This window comes from Empidonax traillii, unplaced genomic scaffold (genome assembly GCF_003031625.1).
Source record: "Empidonax traillii isolate 1590-97213 ecotype Southwest subspecies unplaced genomic scaffold, ASM303162v1 scaffold423:size1405600, whole genome shotgun sequence".
NCBI lineage: Eukaryota > Metazoa > Chordata > Aves > Passeriformes > Tyrannidae > Empidonax > Empidonax traillii.
The window spans coordinates 917,605-931,476 of record NW_020955616.1 but is presented as its reverse complement, the minus strand read 5'-3'; the positions used below and the strand labels follow the sequence as shown (position 1 = coordinate 931,476).

The 13,872-nt window shown below is 43.4% G+C and overlaps 1 protein-coding gene and 1 long non-coding RNA gene across 5 annotated transcripts in view; one reads left to right on the top strand and one right to left on the bottom strand.

Moving 5' to 3' along the window:
* Positions 1 to 4,817, bottom strand: part of TBC1D4 (TBC1 domain family member 4) — a 104,157-nt gene extending 99,340 nt beyond the window's left edge. For 3 of the 4 annotated variants that reach the window (XM_027894269.1, XM_027894270.1, XM_027894271.1), the window contains exon 1: positions 4,242 to 4,816. In XM_027894269.1, coding sequence (XP_027750070.1) covers positions 4,242 to 4,730 — 489 coding nt within the window. In that variant the 5' untranslated portion in view covers positions 4,731 to 4,816. Of the gene's footprint in view, positions 1 to 4,241 lie in introns of all 4 variants that reach the window. The other variant, XM_027894268.1, reaches the window with a different exon arrangement.
* Positions 4,818 to 8,574: 3,757 nt separating this feature from the next.
* Positions 8,575 to 10,839, top strand: LOC114062619. Its single transcript, XR_003572421.1, has 2 exons — positions 8,575 to 8,632; positions 10,402 to 10,839. It is a non-coding gene; the product is annotated as an uncharacterized LOC114062619 (long non-coding RNA).
* The last annotated feature ends 3,033 nt before the right edge of the window (positions 10,840 to 13,872 follow it).

Genomic DNA, 13,872 nt, shown 5'->3' with positions numbered 1-13,872 from the left:
TTTTTCCTTTCAAGGCCAGCTTGGATTAGTTTTGAAACCCTGTAACAATATACTTTGATCATTGCTCATAAGTTTTCTAAAAGAAAAACAAAATACAACCAGTATCTTCACCAATAAGAATCAATTACAGTATAATTTGATTTAGGAAGCCAGTTTAGGAGAAAAAAAATTCCCCCCAAACAGGCTTATTAATGTTTCAAAAAGAAAACACACAACCTAGATGAGCATAATAATTTAAAAAAAAAAAAGATCCAAAAAGAGATACCATAAGCCTTTCCTCCAGAAACAGGGAATCAAGGCAGTCGTCAAACTGTATTGATTTGTCCCACATAATTAAAATCTGAATTACAACATAAAATAAGTAATCCATGATATAAATGTGTTGAAGTTGAGCTTGAAAACACTAATCAAACAGGCTTTTCTTGGTGGCTGCAAGAGGGGTATGTTTGTCATGTTTATAAACTCAAATTTAAAAAAAAAAAATAAATCTGTTCCCAGGATTGTAAAGAAAATCTGTCAAATAAAAAATGTGACAATGCTGTCATCTGATGTCTACAGACAGACTCTGTGCATCCTAGATAATTCTCAAATGACGGCACTAACAAAACTAACAAATCTCTGGCTTCTACTCAGAAGCTACTAGGCAGTACTAAACAGACAACTACCCTTGTCCACTTCAGCTGGCTACTGCTTTGAGAAGTTACAAGCAGCAGCAAACACTAATAACTCTGAGGAAAAAAAAACAGAATGGAAAAATTTCTTTTCCCATCTCCACTAGTCAAATGGCTTCAGATGTCTCCCCTTGTTATTAAACAGCAAGAGACACACACCCCCAACACCACCACCCCCCACCTCCCCAGTAAAAGCATCTTAGCATCCAATCCCATGCCGTCCAGCTGAGTTTTGGGTTTGACACACTGCCAAAGTACTACTCCAGAACAGGAGTCGACCCACATACTTCTCAGCTCTGCCTAAAATTTGCAGGTTTTCAAATAAAATTAGAAGGTGTTTCATACTACCTCACTCCCTCATTTTTCTTCAGCACAGCAACTAACATCAAAAGATTTTATTTTCCCACCTGAAGTCATCAGAGCACATATTGCATTGGCTTTTTATTGGTCATCTGGTAAAGAAATTTGCAGGGAATGGCAAGAAGCATTGCTTTTTTCTAAAGAATTCCGTGTTTAGGATGCACGTGCATTCATTATGACCACAACACGGTGCAATACAGCTGGTGGACAAAGAAACAGGCTTGAAGCCAAAACTTTCATTCTCACCTACACTGTGTTTTGAGAATTATCATGGTAGCACTGATCTCTTGGAAGTCAATCATTAACCTCTCATTTTCATAATTTACATCCACCATTAAAAATTATGGCTGTCTTCTAACTCAAAGACCACTCAACATCTCCTGCACTCTTCCTTCATTGCAAACTGACTTAGTGTGCTGCTAAACTTAATACTGCTAAAATGGGTAAACACCATGGCTTTGCAGTCATCTCTGGCTAATCTGAAGTCAGTATAACTTTACAGAATCACAGAATGGTTTGGCTTGCAAGGGACCTTGAAGACCAGCTAATTCCACCTGCCCTGCCACAGGCAGGGACACCTTCCATTAGACTAGGTTGCTCAAAGCCCCATTCAACCTGGCCTTGAACAATTCCAGGGATGGAGCACTCACAACTTCTCTAGAAAGAAACTCCTCTAGCATTTCTGGAAAGGCTATCTGACCCTTCCCCTTCTTGGCTACTCACTGATATAAAGCGTGCCTTCAACCCACTTGTCTTGACGTAAATGATATTAAGGTTGCATAGTAAAGCAAATGAGGAAAGCAGTTTGGAAATAATCCAGAAAAGGTGAAGGAAAGGCATGTTTAACACCAGTCAATTCCCTGATCCTGTTTGCTGTGCGGCTGCACAAACAGTTGTGCTGCCATGAAGACAAAGCCAAGAGGAAGGAACAAGGGGTCGAGGCTTCAAGGGGACAGGATCACTTCTCTCAGTAGCAGTGCTGACTTACATTGGCTGAAAGTCTCTACGGCCTAAGATGGAAAATGAGGTCGTCTTAAAATAACAGCTGTGAAAAATACTTTCTAAGCTAGTACACAATGTGGGGCTCATATAACCACTATATAACCACAAACAGAAGTGTGTACTTAAAGATCTTGAAAGCATGCAAGAACAGCGTCAATTTTATAAGAAACAAGAGCTTCAGAAGAAGATTTTCAGAGCTAGTAAGCTGCAGCCTGCCTTCATCCACTCAGGACTAAGCTTAAGTACAGACCAACAGTAAGAGACCTGGACAGGCTTAGACAACCAAGACTCAACAACTGGTAACAAAACTCAAAAGGGGAAAAAAATTCTTTCCTTTTTGATATCTTAAAAAAAAATTTGCCTGTTAGTCAGCCACTTTGTGAATCACAACGCTGGTTGTGCATTTGCTACCCCTACTGTACTTGGAAATCATGTGCTGAGTAACAGTCATGTGACAGACATGTTCTTTTTTAATGATAACAAGGTTAAAAAAAATCATGACAGGTAAAACTTAGCCTCTATTGTCAGAACAAGACAGGAAGGGGAATTTGTTCACATTAGTAACCTCCTTCAGTAGAAGACTTTACCTACATATCAGCTGGAATCAAATGATACAGAATGTGCTTGATTTAATTCAATGCACATAAGGACATTTTCATCCATGAGGAAAGAATAGAAGGCATATGGATAAAAGCTTTTGTCATAAACAGGCTCCCAAATATACACATATGTACTAATTTGCACGTTCACTAGAGTACTAGGGATCCACTAAGGTTTGTAAAACAATCCCATGGTACCAGCGCAGACCTACCCCAAAAATAAATTTGATTCAGCATCTTCTGCCAACAGTAGGAATCTCAGTCCACATGGTCAGTCTCCTAAAAGGATATTCTGGCTCCTCCCCTGCCAGATATGATCCCCTCCACGCTCCTTCTGCGTGCTCTCTCCTGGCAGAGCACTACAGCTGAAGCACTTGCCAGCAAGTTAAGCGTAATTGCCTCCACTTGGGATACCGCCTGTCCTATCATTAATGATGGCTTAAGCCACAGCTATGCCTGCAACCTAAATCCCTCCCATGTTATAGTCGCTGTCAGCCTACTGGGCTCAAAAAAAAAATTAATATACCGACAACCTCTATGCAATTTTCTTAATACTTTCTACCCTCTTCACTTACAAAAACAAACAAAAGAAATCTGAGTAACTGTTCAGTAGATGTAGTGAGTTAGCTAAGTGGTTGCAGTAAATCCCAGCACTTCTGATTGCACGTGTTTTCACTCCAGTTTGTGAACACTGAGGAGGTGTCCTCACTTAACCAAAGGACTGCTATTGAAAGGCCTTTCTCTTGCTGTCATTTTGCAAAATCGATTGTCCAACCTATTTGCCAAACCGCTATTGCTAACATACCCCAAACAGGGAGCAGAAAGAACTCTGCTGCACATCTGACATGCGAGCCAACGCCTGTCAGATAGTCAGGAAAATATAGTCTTACTGTTACGACTTTTTTTCCAGTTGGCACTTGATCAACAATGTCCCCACCCAAACCTAGAGCTGTTTGCAGCACTACTGCGTGTGCCTGAGCACGGGCAGGTGTCCTTAGCGTGACCCGGGAGCACAGCAGAGCCCACTGGTCACGAACGATGGTTTCTGTACCACTGGGGTGGGCGGGAAACCACCATCCTCACTATTCAGTTCCTGTCTGACGCTTAACACCACTGCAGGGACGGTTTAACACAAATTCTGTGCTTTTGCCCTTGAGATGCGAGGCCTCCCCACGGAGGGGAACGAAAGGGGCTCCATCTCTCGCTGCACCGCGTTTCGCAGAATGGGTATCCTCGGCCTAGCGGGGGGTGCTCCGTGCGCTCGGGGCAGAAGTGGCACAGCACCCCGCGGCCACGCGGGACTGTGTGCCCGCCCCACGCACACCCCTTTTTCCGGGGAGCCCGAGGGCGCTGCAGCCGCCTGAGCTGCAGAGGCAGCCGCGGGACGAGCCCAGCGTGCACGGCCGGCCCCGGGCGGGTTCCCCCCACGCCGCGGGTGGGCGTGCGGGGCGTTACGGTCCCGCAGCGCCCGCAGGCGCCTCCCTGCCCCGCCCCAGCACATCGACACCCTCCGCGGCTGCGGAGTGCAGCGACCGGCGTCCCGCCCGGCGAGGGGGAGAGAAGCCAAGAGAGGGGGGATCCCCCTTCCCCTACGCCCGCCGCCACTCGCCTGGTTGGGGTCCGTGGCCCGGAAGACGTGGCAGGCCATGGGGGAGTCGGGGTTGTCGGGCTGCGCCTTGATCAGGTAGGCGAAGTAGGTGAGGTCGTGGCTGTTGTGGATGAAGCGGGCGATGTGCTGCGCCTTGTGCTCGAAGATGAAGACGGCGGGCGCGGGGCTGGCGGGGCGGCCGGGGCCGGCGGCGGGGCCGGGGCTGGCGGGCCCGGCGGGCACGCAGCGCAGCGTGGGCGAGCCCAGCAGAAGCAGCACCTCGCGGGCCGGCACCGCGCTGCCCGGGGCGCCGCCGGGCTCCTGCCGCTGCCCGCGCCGGCGGATCTCGGCCACCAGCCAGGGCAGCATGGGCAGCGTGGTCCGCCTGTCCAGGCATGACGAGCCCACGTACCACAGCCTGAAGCGCTTCTCCCCTGGCGCCGCCGGCTGCGGCTCAGGCTCAGGCTCCAAGGGGTGGGAGAGCGGCTCGCCCTCCCCTCGCTTCTCCATGGCGGGTGCCTGGGCAGAGGACGCGGCGCTCCGCGGCCGCTTCCCCCGGCACCAGGTGCAGCTGGCGGGGCCTGCGCTCGCCCGGGGCCGCCGCTAAGCGCGCATCCCGCCGGGCACGGCCACGCCGCCTCCTCCTCTTGCCTGCGCTGGGTCAACCCGCAGGGCGGGGAAGGACGGCCGAGGCACCTCCGCCTCCTCCTCCTCCTCAACGCCCCGGGGAGGAGCCCAAGGGCTACGCCCAGAGCGGGCTGCGCGCCCCGACCACCCCCGGCCGAGGGGAGGGTCAGCCCCGCCGACTCGGGCCCCAAAGGAAAACAAATGCTGGGGTGTCCTCTGCTCCCCGTACTGTCGGGTGGTGCTGGGCTCTCCCTGAAGCTCGTAGTGTGACTGGCCGCGCAGGGAGAAGGAGGAGGAGGAGGACGAAGAAGAGGAGGAGGAGGAGGTCCGCAAGGCGAGGAAGGTCGCCAAGCGGCGGAGGAAAGGAGATGGGGAGGTCGGCGGGGCAGCCCTCTGCCCCGTTTGCAAAAGCTCCCAGGCGCTTTTCCGAGTTAGTTTTGACTCCGGCGCGCCGGAGGGTCGCTGGGGAGAAGGCTCCCGCGCAGGGAGCGGGGGCCCGGGGCACCCCCGCCTGGGGCGCAGCGCTCTCACCGCCGCCTCCCCTCTGGCTCCTTCCCCGCGCGGGGAGAACCGGGCTTGCCGCGGCCGCGCTACTGCCGAGTCAGAGTTTCGTTTAAGACTGATTTTATTTTTTTTTCCCCAGGCTTGTTTTTCCTGCCTGAGTTTTTATCGCTATCGCGATAACATCTCTTGTCAACGACAAATCCGCCATCTACTGTAGATGCTAGTAACTAGTCTCCTCTACCTGAGAAAGTAGTTGGACAAAGCTTTGCCAGGCATACATCATCCGTATCCCTTTGGTAATTTGCCAGTTGTAGCGACTGTCTCCTTGTTTACATCTGTAGCAACAGCGGGGATGACTCGCAGTAAAACGTTATTATGGCTCCCGTTTTAACTGCCTAGAGATAAAAAGTCTGTAGCTTGAGCTGAAGAGCTGCTCGGCGTAATTTGAGGCTGCATAATTATTAGGGCAGAGAGGGGTCATGTAGCACTCAGGTCACAGCCCACAGCAGTCTGAACTGACACAAAAACTGTCGCATTAGCGTTATTTTCATAGTATTGCAAACCACTCAGCTCATTTCCTGAGAAAACTATTTTGCCCGTCATATTTTTTCCAGTTTAACCATCTAGTTTATGCATTTCGGTTTATAAGTTGTAGTTTTCAGTTTAAACATTCTGGTTTGGTAAGACCTCAAATACATCTCCTTTCATGGCATCCTCCAAGCCTTAAGGGACATCCTGCAGTGTCCCTTGGGACAGGAGAGCTAATGTCTTATGTAGGTAGAACACCAGCTTTAATACAGTGGTACAAGTTAAAGCCAGATTGGCATTGCTTCCCTAAGCTATTTTCGTACACTTTAAAATCTGAACTGCATTGTTGGACAGTAGATTTTACAACCAGGGCAATTAGAAGAATAATGGCCAAATTTTTTGGATCACAAAACTAAAAAATGTCTCGTCCCTCACTCTGCACAGTTAGCATTAACCCTTTGGCTGAGAATGGTACTTGAGATTTTGTGCTCCACCACTGTGGGATGACAATTCAGGAGCCACTGGGATCCTCTTAACAGTGCACCTAGGAGAAAGACCCATTTGGTTTCTGGCAGCAGGCTGGCTCTGGTTTAATCCTGCAGTGAGCTGCTCCTTTTCTGCCAGTTCAGTTCTGTGAGCCGCCTCTAATTTAAGTGACAGCGCTCATAGAGATACTGCTGTTGGCACAAAGGAAGCAGGAATGACTGCTCAGGGGTGAAGAGGGCAGCAAGACTACTCACCCCTTTTGGGGACAGTTGGTTAGACAATTCATCTAGAGCGTGAAGCTGAAATTCAGTCACTTGAGCGCATAGACCAATTTAACCTACCAGGGAAGCGAACTAAACACTGGGCTCACGCTACAGCAGTGGCAAAACCCCCTCATATGTTCTTTTGCAATGTTTTTAGGTGGGATAGTCATTAAACGGCTCCAGTGAAGCAGCCTAAGGGAGAGGCTGCAACATACTGAATAGCTGCAGCTGCTTACCAACACCATCTCTGAGACTATTAGATCCCTTTTGTTTTATGTTTGTATACGACCTACCAAAACCAGTTTGCAGACAGCCACCTAGGCTTTTAGGTGTTATGGCAATACAAATAATTAAAAATAATCAGGAAACTTGAAGACAATCATGAATACATTAAAAAATAGCAAAAAGAGACTAAAATTCTTTTAAGCAATCACAGATCCACTGATGTTCTCACATAATTCAAATGGAACAAGAAGCCTTGAAAATATTACAGCGCTGCGTTTTCAGCTTTTAAGGGTGCACTTCAATTTTTGCAAGTTATCAGGTAGAACTGAAATTCTAACATGTGAAAAATGAATGTTAAATTCTTCAATTATCAACATTGTGCCTGTTATGTAAAACTGTTTGGTTTCTCCTTCAGTTGGGTGATTTCCTTAATATGGTATGAGATCTGATTATTTTGACCTCATTTCTTTTTATTACTGAATTCTTTATACAAATCCCTTATAAGATTAAATTAATCTATATAAACTCTACCACTAATATTTTAACTACCTTAAAAAAAAAAAATTCTCAGATGTTAATCCAAAGTTTTCATGTTTTCTTCTCGTGTCAGCTTTTTATGTCTCTCTGAATTGATTCTTCATAGTAATCTCTTTTAGCTGTCCATTAACTTTATCCATTTATTCATTTATCCTTTAATCTGCCTAACACTTTTTATCCCTCCATCTCATTAATAGTGTTTCATTAGAAAGTCCTTTTGTTACATAACTTTTCTTCTTGAAGTTGGTCCCCTTTTCTCATTTCAGTTGTAAGATTTCATGCACCTTTAAGTTAAAAATTCCTAGTTCCTCTCATATTGAGCACAATATTCCTGTGCCTGTGACATCTGACATGCCTCTCATGTAATTTCTGGTGTTTAAAACTGTAATGGTAACATCTTTCTCTTAAGTCTTCGCACAACATAGTTAGGAATTAGCCTAAACTATATAACCCTTATAGCTCAGTAAATAGAAATGAGAAACCTTGGGACAAAGAAGAAAGCTACTTTCCATAGCCCTTATCCACAGAGCTTTGAAAATACATCTCTGTTCTTAATAAAAGAGCAGTTTCTCTCCAGGTCATCCCAAGTGGAAAGAAGTGTAAATGCGGCACCCGTGCCAGAGACATGACAGACAAAGCCTCTGGTGAGAGGCAACAATTTTTTAAAACTTCCTTTTTTTACTATTATCATTATCATTGGCCAAGCTTCTTGAAACAAACTGTAAAATTAAAAAGGAACACTATATTGGAAGATCCTAAGTACATAAAGTACTATGGGTAATAATTGCCACAGCGTGTGCTGCAAGTGCATGCTCAGCTGGTCAAAGAAAATCAACCACTTACCCAGTCAGACTTTTTCGAATTGTTGATAACCTGCCATTATTTTTTGTTGAATAGATATTAGATGCAAAATCTCTTAAATTAGGGTATATTATTGAAGTGACCAGACACAGATCCAGGTAACTAAATGTGAGTAAATGCCTCTGAACATTTTGTACTTGATATGCTTGTCAATGGAGTACTACCTGTAAAGATTATTTTTCCAAATAAAATGGATAAGTGTGTTTTCTTTCTGTTTATTAAAGAGAGCATGTTTTGTTTCTTAAGACAATGCCTTGATAATGTATGCTGTTTCTGCACATGGCACCACAGCAGCCATTTCATATACGATATCTGGATCTTCAGTTCCAGATACCGTGTTTAAGGATGTTAAAGTGTTAAAGGATTTAGACCTACAAACTGGTAAGCAACCACAGCTCTAAGCAATTTCTTAAGCAGCAGAGAGACCTCAGCATCTCACATGATCAGACTGTTAATTGCTAGTAATTATCCATCCCCTTAAGCTTTCTAGCCACAGTTTTAATTGCAGAAAAAATATTAAGTTATTAGAGAAGCTGTAGGCTTGACTTTACAATCCCATGTTTATGCATAACTTCAATCACCTTGGACAATTATTTCAGTAATATGCCATGTAGCTGGGATTGTTTCTCATTCTATTGCTTTTCTAAGAATGATCTCACTTAATTGTCTGGGAATTCAAGGTCCATTTCCATATTTGCAGTATTTTTTAACTAGTCAAATTTTATTTTAGTTTCAAATCACCTTTTTGCAAGATCCAAGATACAGGCATTTTTACTTTAAAAAACCATTTAATTAAATTACCCAGTCTTATTTGAAGAATACATTTTGGAAATACAACTGAAGCGTTAGAAAGTAAATTCAGTAGACTAGACGTATTACCAAGGCTTGGGACTTCAGCTACTGGAGAAACCCTGGTGCTTCCTCTTTAAAGTACATTAAAAAAATGCTCAATAGAAATGATGAAAGCTGTATATTTTCCAGGACGTATAGAGATTACAATAGTTTAAAATGCAATGCCAAAAGTTTGAGTAAGACATATTGGTCTTGTAGAGACATGTCAATAGCAGGAGACTCACTGCAATTTGTGCACAATAAAAAGGATGAAAAATTAATCTGATAGGAGTTGGGTGGTTTGGTTTTGTTTTTTTCTTCTCAAATGGCACTAATCTTTTTTGATGGTAATGACAGATTAGAATTTGTTCTGCCAATAAGACCCACTCCAAAACAGATTTAGGGGAACTGGAATGAGCAAAGTTCATAAGAGAATAATCCCTAGGCAAAATTCCATAAGCACCCCTAGAATTTGAGCCAGCCTGCCACATTTTATGTCTGTGTTCAGCATATTGTTATTCAATTTATTGTAGCGCCTATTAAGAGAGATAATGCACTGAAATATTATATTTCTCCTCAAAGAAGAGGAATTTGATTTGGGAAAGATTCTTATTTTGGTAATTTTTTCATGTAACAGTCATCCCATGAAACTTTCCAGCACAGCAGACTTTGAATCCAGTGAAGAACCACAATTCCTTTTGTTTCCAACTAAGTTTTAATCTCGAGTCCTGTGTGCTTACCTGGGATCATAGCATCTTTCCAGGTGGGAACATTTGAAATTGTTGGGGTTTCTTTGGTCCTTTTTTTACTTTTTTTTTTAATAAGGCTCTCTCCCTCAAAAAAGTGTATCAGATCAGCTTACTAAAATCCCTGTTGTTGAGATAACACACTTTGGTGGCTGTTAGCAGCTCAGATGAGTTGCAAAGCTAGTTACTGCAGGAGATAGAGCAACTTCTGCAACAAGAGCTTCCCCTATTCCCAGTTATTTCTGCTTTTATAGAAAGGAGCCATTTACTTCCCTACCATTCCCCAACCACTGCAGTAACATAGAAGAGAAAGAAATGAGGAAGAACACAGAAAGTACTGTGGCTGCTGGAGCTGTCTACTCTCCCTGACAATCACTATTAAAATCTTATTGCAACATCACAGCTCGGTACTGTATGTAGGGTAAGAGAAGGTACAGCTTACCATGAACAACTTGTAGGCCCAGCACAATACCAAGAATGGTGCCAGTGTAGCTGCCAAAAAAAAAAAAAAAAAAAAAGGAACAGATGGGAACCCCTTAATCCTCTTTCTCATTGTCCTTGACTCTCTCCTAGGTTAATCGACATCTGTTGTCTTGACTCTGTTGCCTGCAGAATATCTCTCATCTTCCCACCTTCCCGACTGCAAGAAGCAGCATCATACAGCACACTAGTGATTCAGGTGAGACATGCACTTTCATTCCTCTGCTTATTACTTAAGCAACCACTCTCAGGCTTCATATGTGGTTGCAATATCCAGTACTTCCCAGCTCAAAAGCATCACTGGGAAGGAAGCCTGTCTTGCTTTAATTTGGCCAACCTCTCAACTGCCAAAGACACCACAGTGATGACATTCATGGGAACAGAAAAATTCTTTGCAGCTTCAGTATAACCAAAAATATCTGATTCAGATTCAGAGGTAATTCCCAGGGGAATTAAGCACCTGGGCCAATTTCAGTGGCAGAGAAGTGTGTTCCTAAATGTGGGATAAAGACACTGGTAACTAGGCTGCATTAAAAAAATAGGGAAGAAGGATTTTAGAGTGGGCAAACTGCACAAAAAACTTGGATAAGGAAATGCTCATACTATAAACAAGATACAGATCTAGAAAAATCTCTTTGAGAAATGTATAAACAGGGAAAAAAGTAAAATGAAGATAGGCTTCAAATGCAACATGATACTTTTAAAAGAACGAGTCATAATGCAGAAACATTAGTGTAATTAAATTAGTGTTTTAAGCTGGTGCAAATATACAATGGTACATATTCTGTTATCATTAAAATGCTGACTGTTGTGTCACTGGAAACATTTATGCTCATCTTTTTGATAACTAAAACAGAAATTAAAGTTTTTCCATACAATGTAAGAAGTAGGATGGAAGTTATGATGACATGAGTGTGTACAGTTCCGGATCCATGCAAAACAAAGGAGAAAAACTGAAGTTCTTATCCCATTTCCAGACATGCTCTCAAAGGATTGCTGTGTAGCAAGACTGTGTAGAGCAGTGCCACCTGGTGACCCATGCTATGATGAAGTCTCCTGGAAATACTACCTAGCACAGAGATTTATTTTATGAAATAATAAATTTTCCTTACTGTTCCTTAGTTCAGTATGTGACGTACAAAACTGACATTGAAACTTCAAATTTATATAAACATAACAGTATTTGTATTATAAGCACTGACAGAGTATTTGGAAACTATGGCACTTACACATATCAAGCAGAAGCAGTTCTCAGATTAGGGCAACTAGACTGTAATTAGCCAGAGGAGGCAAATGAATTATGGAGAAGAGGAAACCCAGAACCCCTAAAATCAGCCTTCATGGAGACAATCAGCAATCTCTGCTTCCTTACTTTCTCAATGACACAAAGTCATAATTAACAGACATATCCCAGTAACTCAGTTCACGTGACGGGTCATTTCTCCCCCTTCCCTCAGAAGAGCCTTGGAAACAAGAATCGGGAAGTTTTTCAAAGGTATGAGGAGTACTGAGCATTGTCCCTCTGCTTTGCATGTGCTGGTTTTGGCTAGGGTAGAATTAATTTTCTTTACAGGAGATGTTACAGGGCTATGTTTTGGATTTGTGTGGAAAGTGTTGATAATATGAGAGATGTTTTTGTTGTTGCTGAGCAGTGCTTAAACACAGCCAAGGCCTTTTCTGCTTCTCACACCATCCCACCAGCAAGGGAGCTGAGGGTGCATGAGAAACTGGGAGGGGACAGCTGATGCCAACTGACCAAAGGGATATCCCCTACTGTATGACGTCATGCTCAGTACATAAAGGGTGGGGAAGAAAAAGGGGGGATATTTGGAGCGCCTTGTTTTGCTTTGCTTGTGTGTGCAGCTTTTGCCTTACCTATTAAACTGTTTTTATCTCAACCCATGTGTTTTCTAACTTTTCTGACTCTCCCTCTTCCACAGGAGGGGAGTGAGCAAGTAACTGTGTGGTGTTTGACCTGGGATTAAACCATGACACCTCCCCTAAAGAACGAAAAGTAGACCTGGATGAGCGGGTATGGACAGCGCTGTACAGTAAAAGCAAAAGTAAAGGAAGTATTTGACCAAAATTTCTCAGTGACAAGCATGTCCAATTATGAATGGCCTGAGCCTCAGGAAGGGAGGACTGTAACAACATACCATGCAAGCTCAGGTCAAAGCACTCAGGTCAGATACTGACCTGCACCAATCCAGCTTCCTAATGAAGTGAATGCTCAGCAAGCTAGCAGCCCAATCAACAGGCGTATAACCGTCCTAAAAATCTGTCTAGGAAATGAGCCCTACCAGGATCAACCAAAGAATCCTGGACAGGAGTGCTCTCAATTTTAAATGCCCCCCTCCCCCTGCCGAAATTGTAAAGGTTCTTCAGAGATGAGGCATTTTTTGCTGCAAGTAGATCAAATTACTCAGGCACTTTTGTGTGTTACTTTAGTACTTGCAAGGGCTAGCCAGAACCACCCTGCATGCCTCTGCAAAGGAGTGGAAATTACCCTCTCATTATACCTACAGTTAGGAGGGTAACAAAACATTCAAATATGACAAGGAACAGGGCAAGCAAGCAAGAAAAAAAAAAACATTCTTCCCCCAACTTATCATATCTCTACTTTTGTTTTTAATTGATCCAAGGTAATGTATCTTCAGGTGTTCAAATAGAGTGCAGAGGCTTGAGAAGGAGAAATGTAAAAAAATCAAAGCGGATGGACTCAGAGTGAACAAGAAGGTTACATACCTTTATAATGTGGTTAAAGAAAGGCAGTACAGTTTTGTGGAAGTAGGAACAGAGATGCTTTTACTTGGGTCGTGACTGGGCCAAAGTGTGCAGAAGCTCAATATATAAAACACATATATAAAAGTGCACAGACATACTACAGCTATTTGTGTACTCTTTCTGTGGAGCTTTCTACAAAATAGCTTTCTGCAAGTGGACTGAAATTAAAGCAAAAAAAAAGTCATGTGATGAAGACAACAGTTGTTGCTAGGACATTCCTTCATTATTCCCTCCCCTGGGTTTGCTGACTGTGCAAGACCCCACCCCCCTTCCTTCCTCTTGGTCTGTTCTAGGCAAATGTTGAAAAAAATAAAATGTTTACGGGTCTTCTAAATACAATTAAGGAAAGAAAATCATTTAAATGCAACCTCCTGCAAAATTTCATGAATCTTGTATTTCCTCTGTCTTTTCCTGATTCAATATAACATCTTGTCTAGCTCTAAGTAACTGATACAAATAATCCTTGCAGCCTGCAGTTACCCATCAGCTCCTTGGTAGCCCATCATAGAGAAAGACTGCATATGTTTGAATTCCATCCTAATTTAAAAAGGAAAAAAATTTAGTCATAGTCTAATCCTGAACTTTAGTCATTATTTACAAGACAGACTTGCATCCAGTAGGCTTAAAACAAAATACAGACCAGCTTTACCTTTGTTACCTACATGTTTAATGACTGTTTGTGGATTTACAAAAATATTCATGTTATACAATTTTGTATTAATCAACAATTAGAATTAGGAACACAAGAGGACTCCTGATTCTCTTTTAAAAGATCTGGTT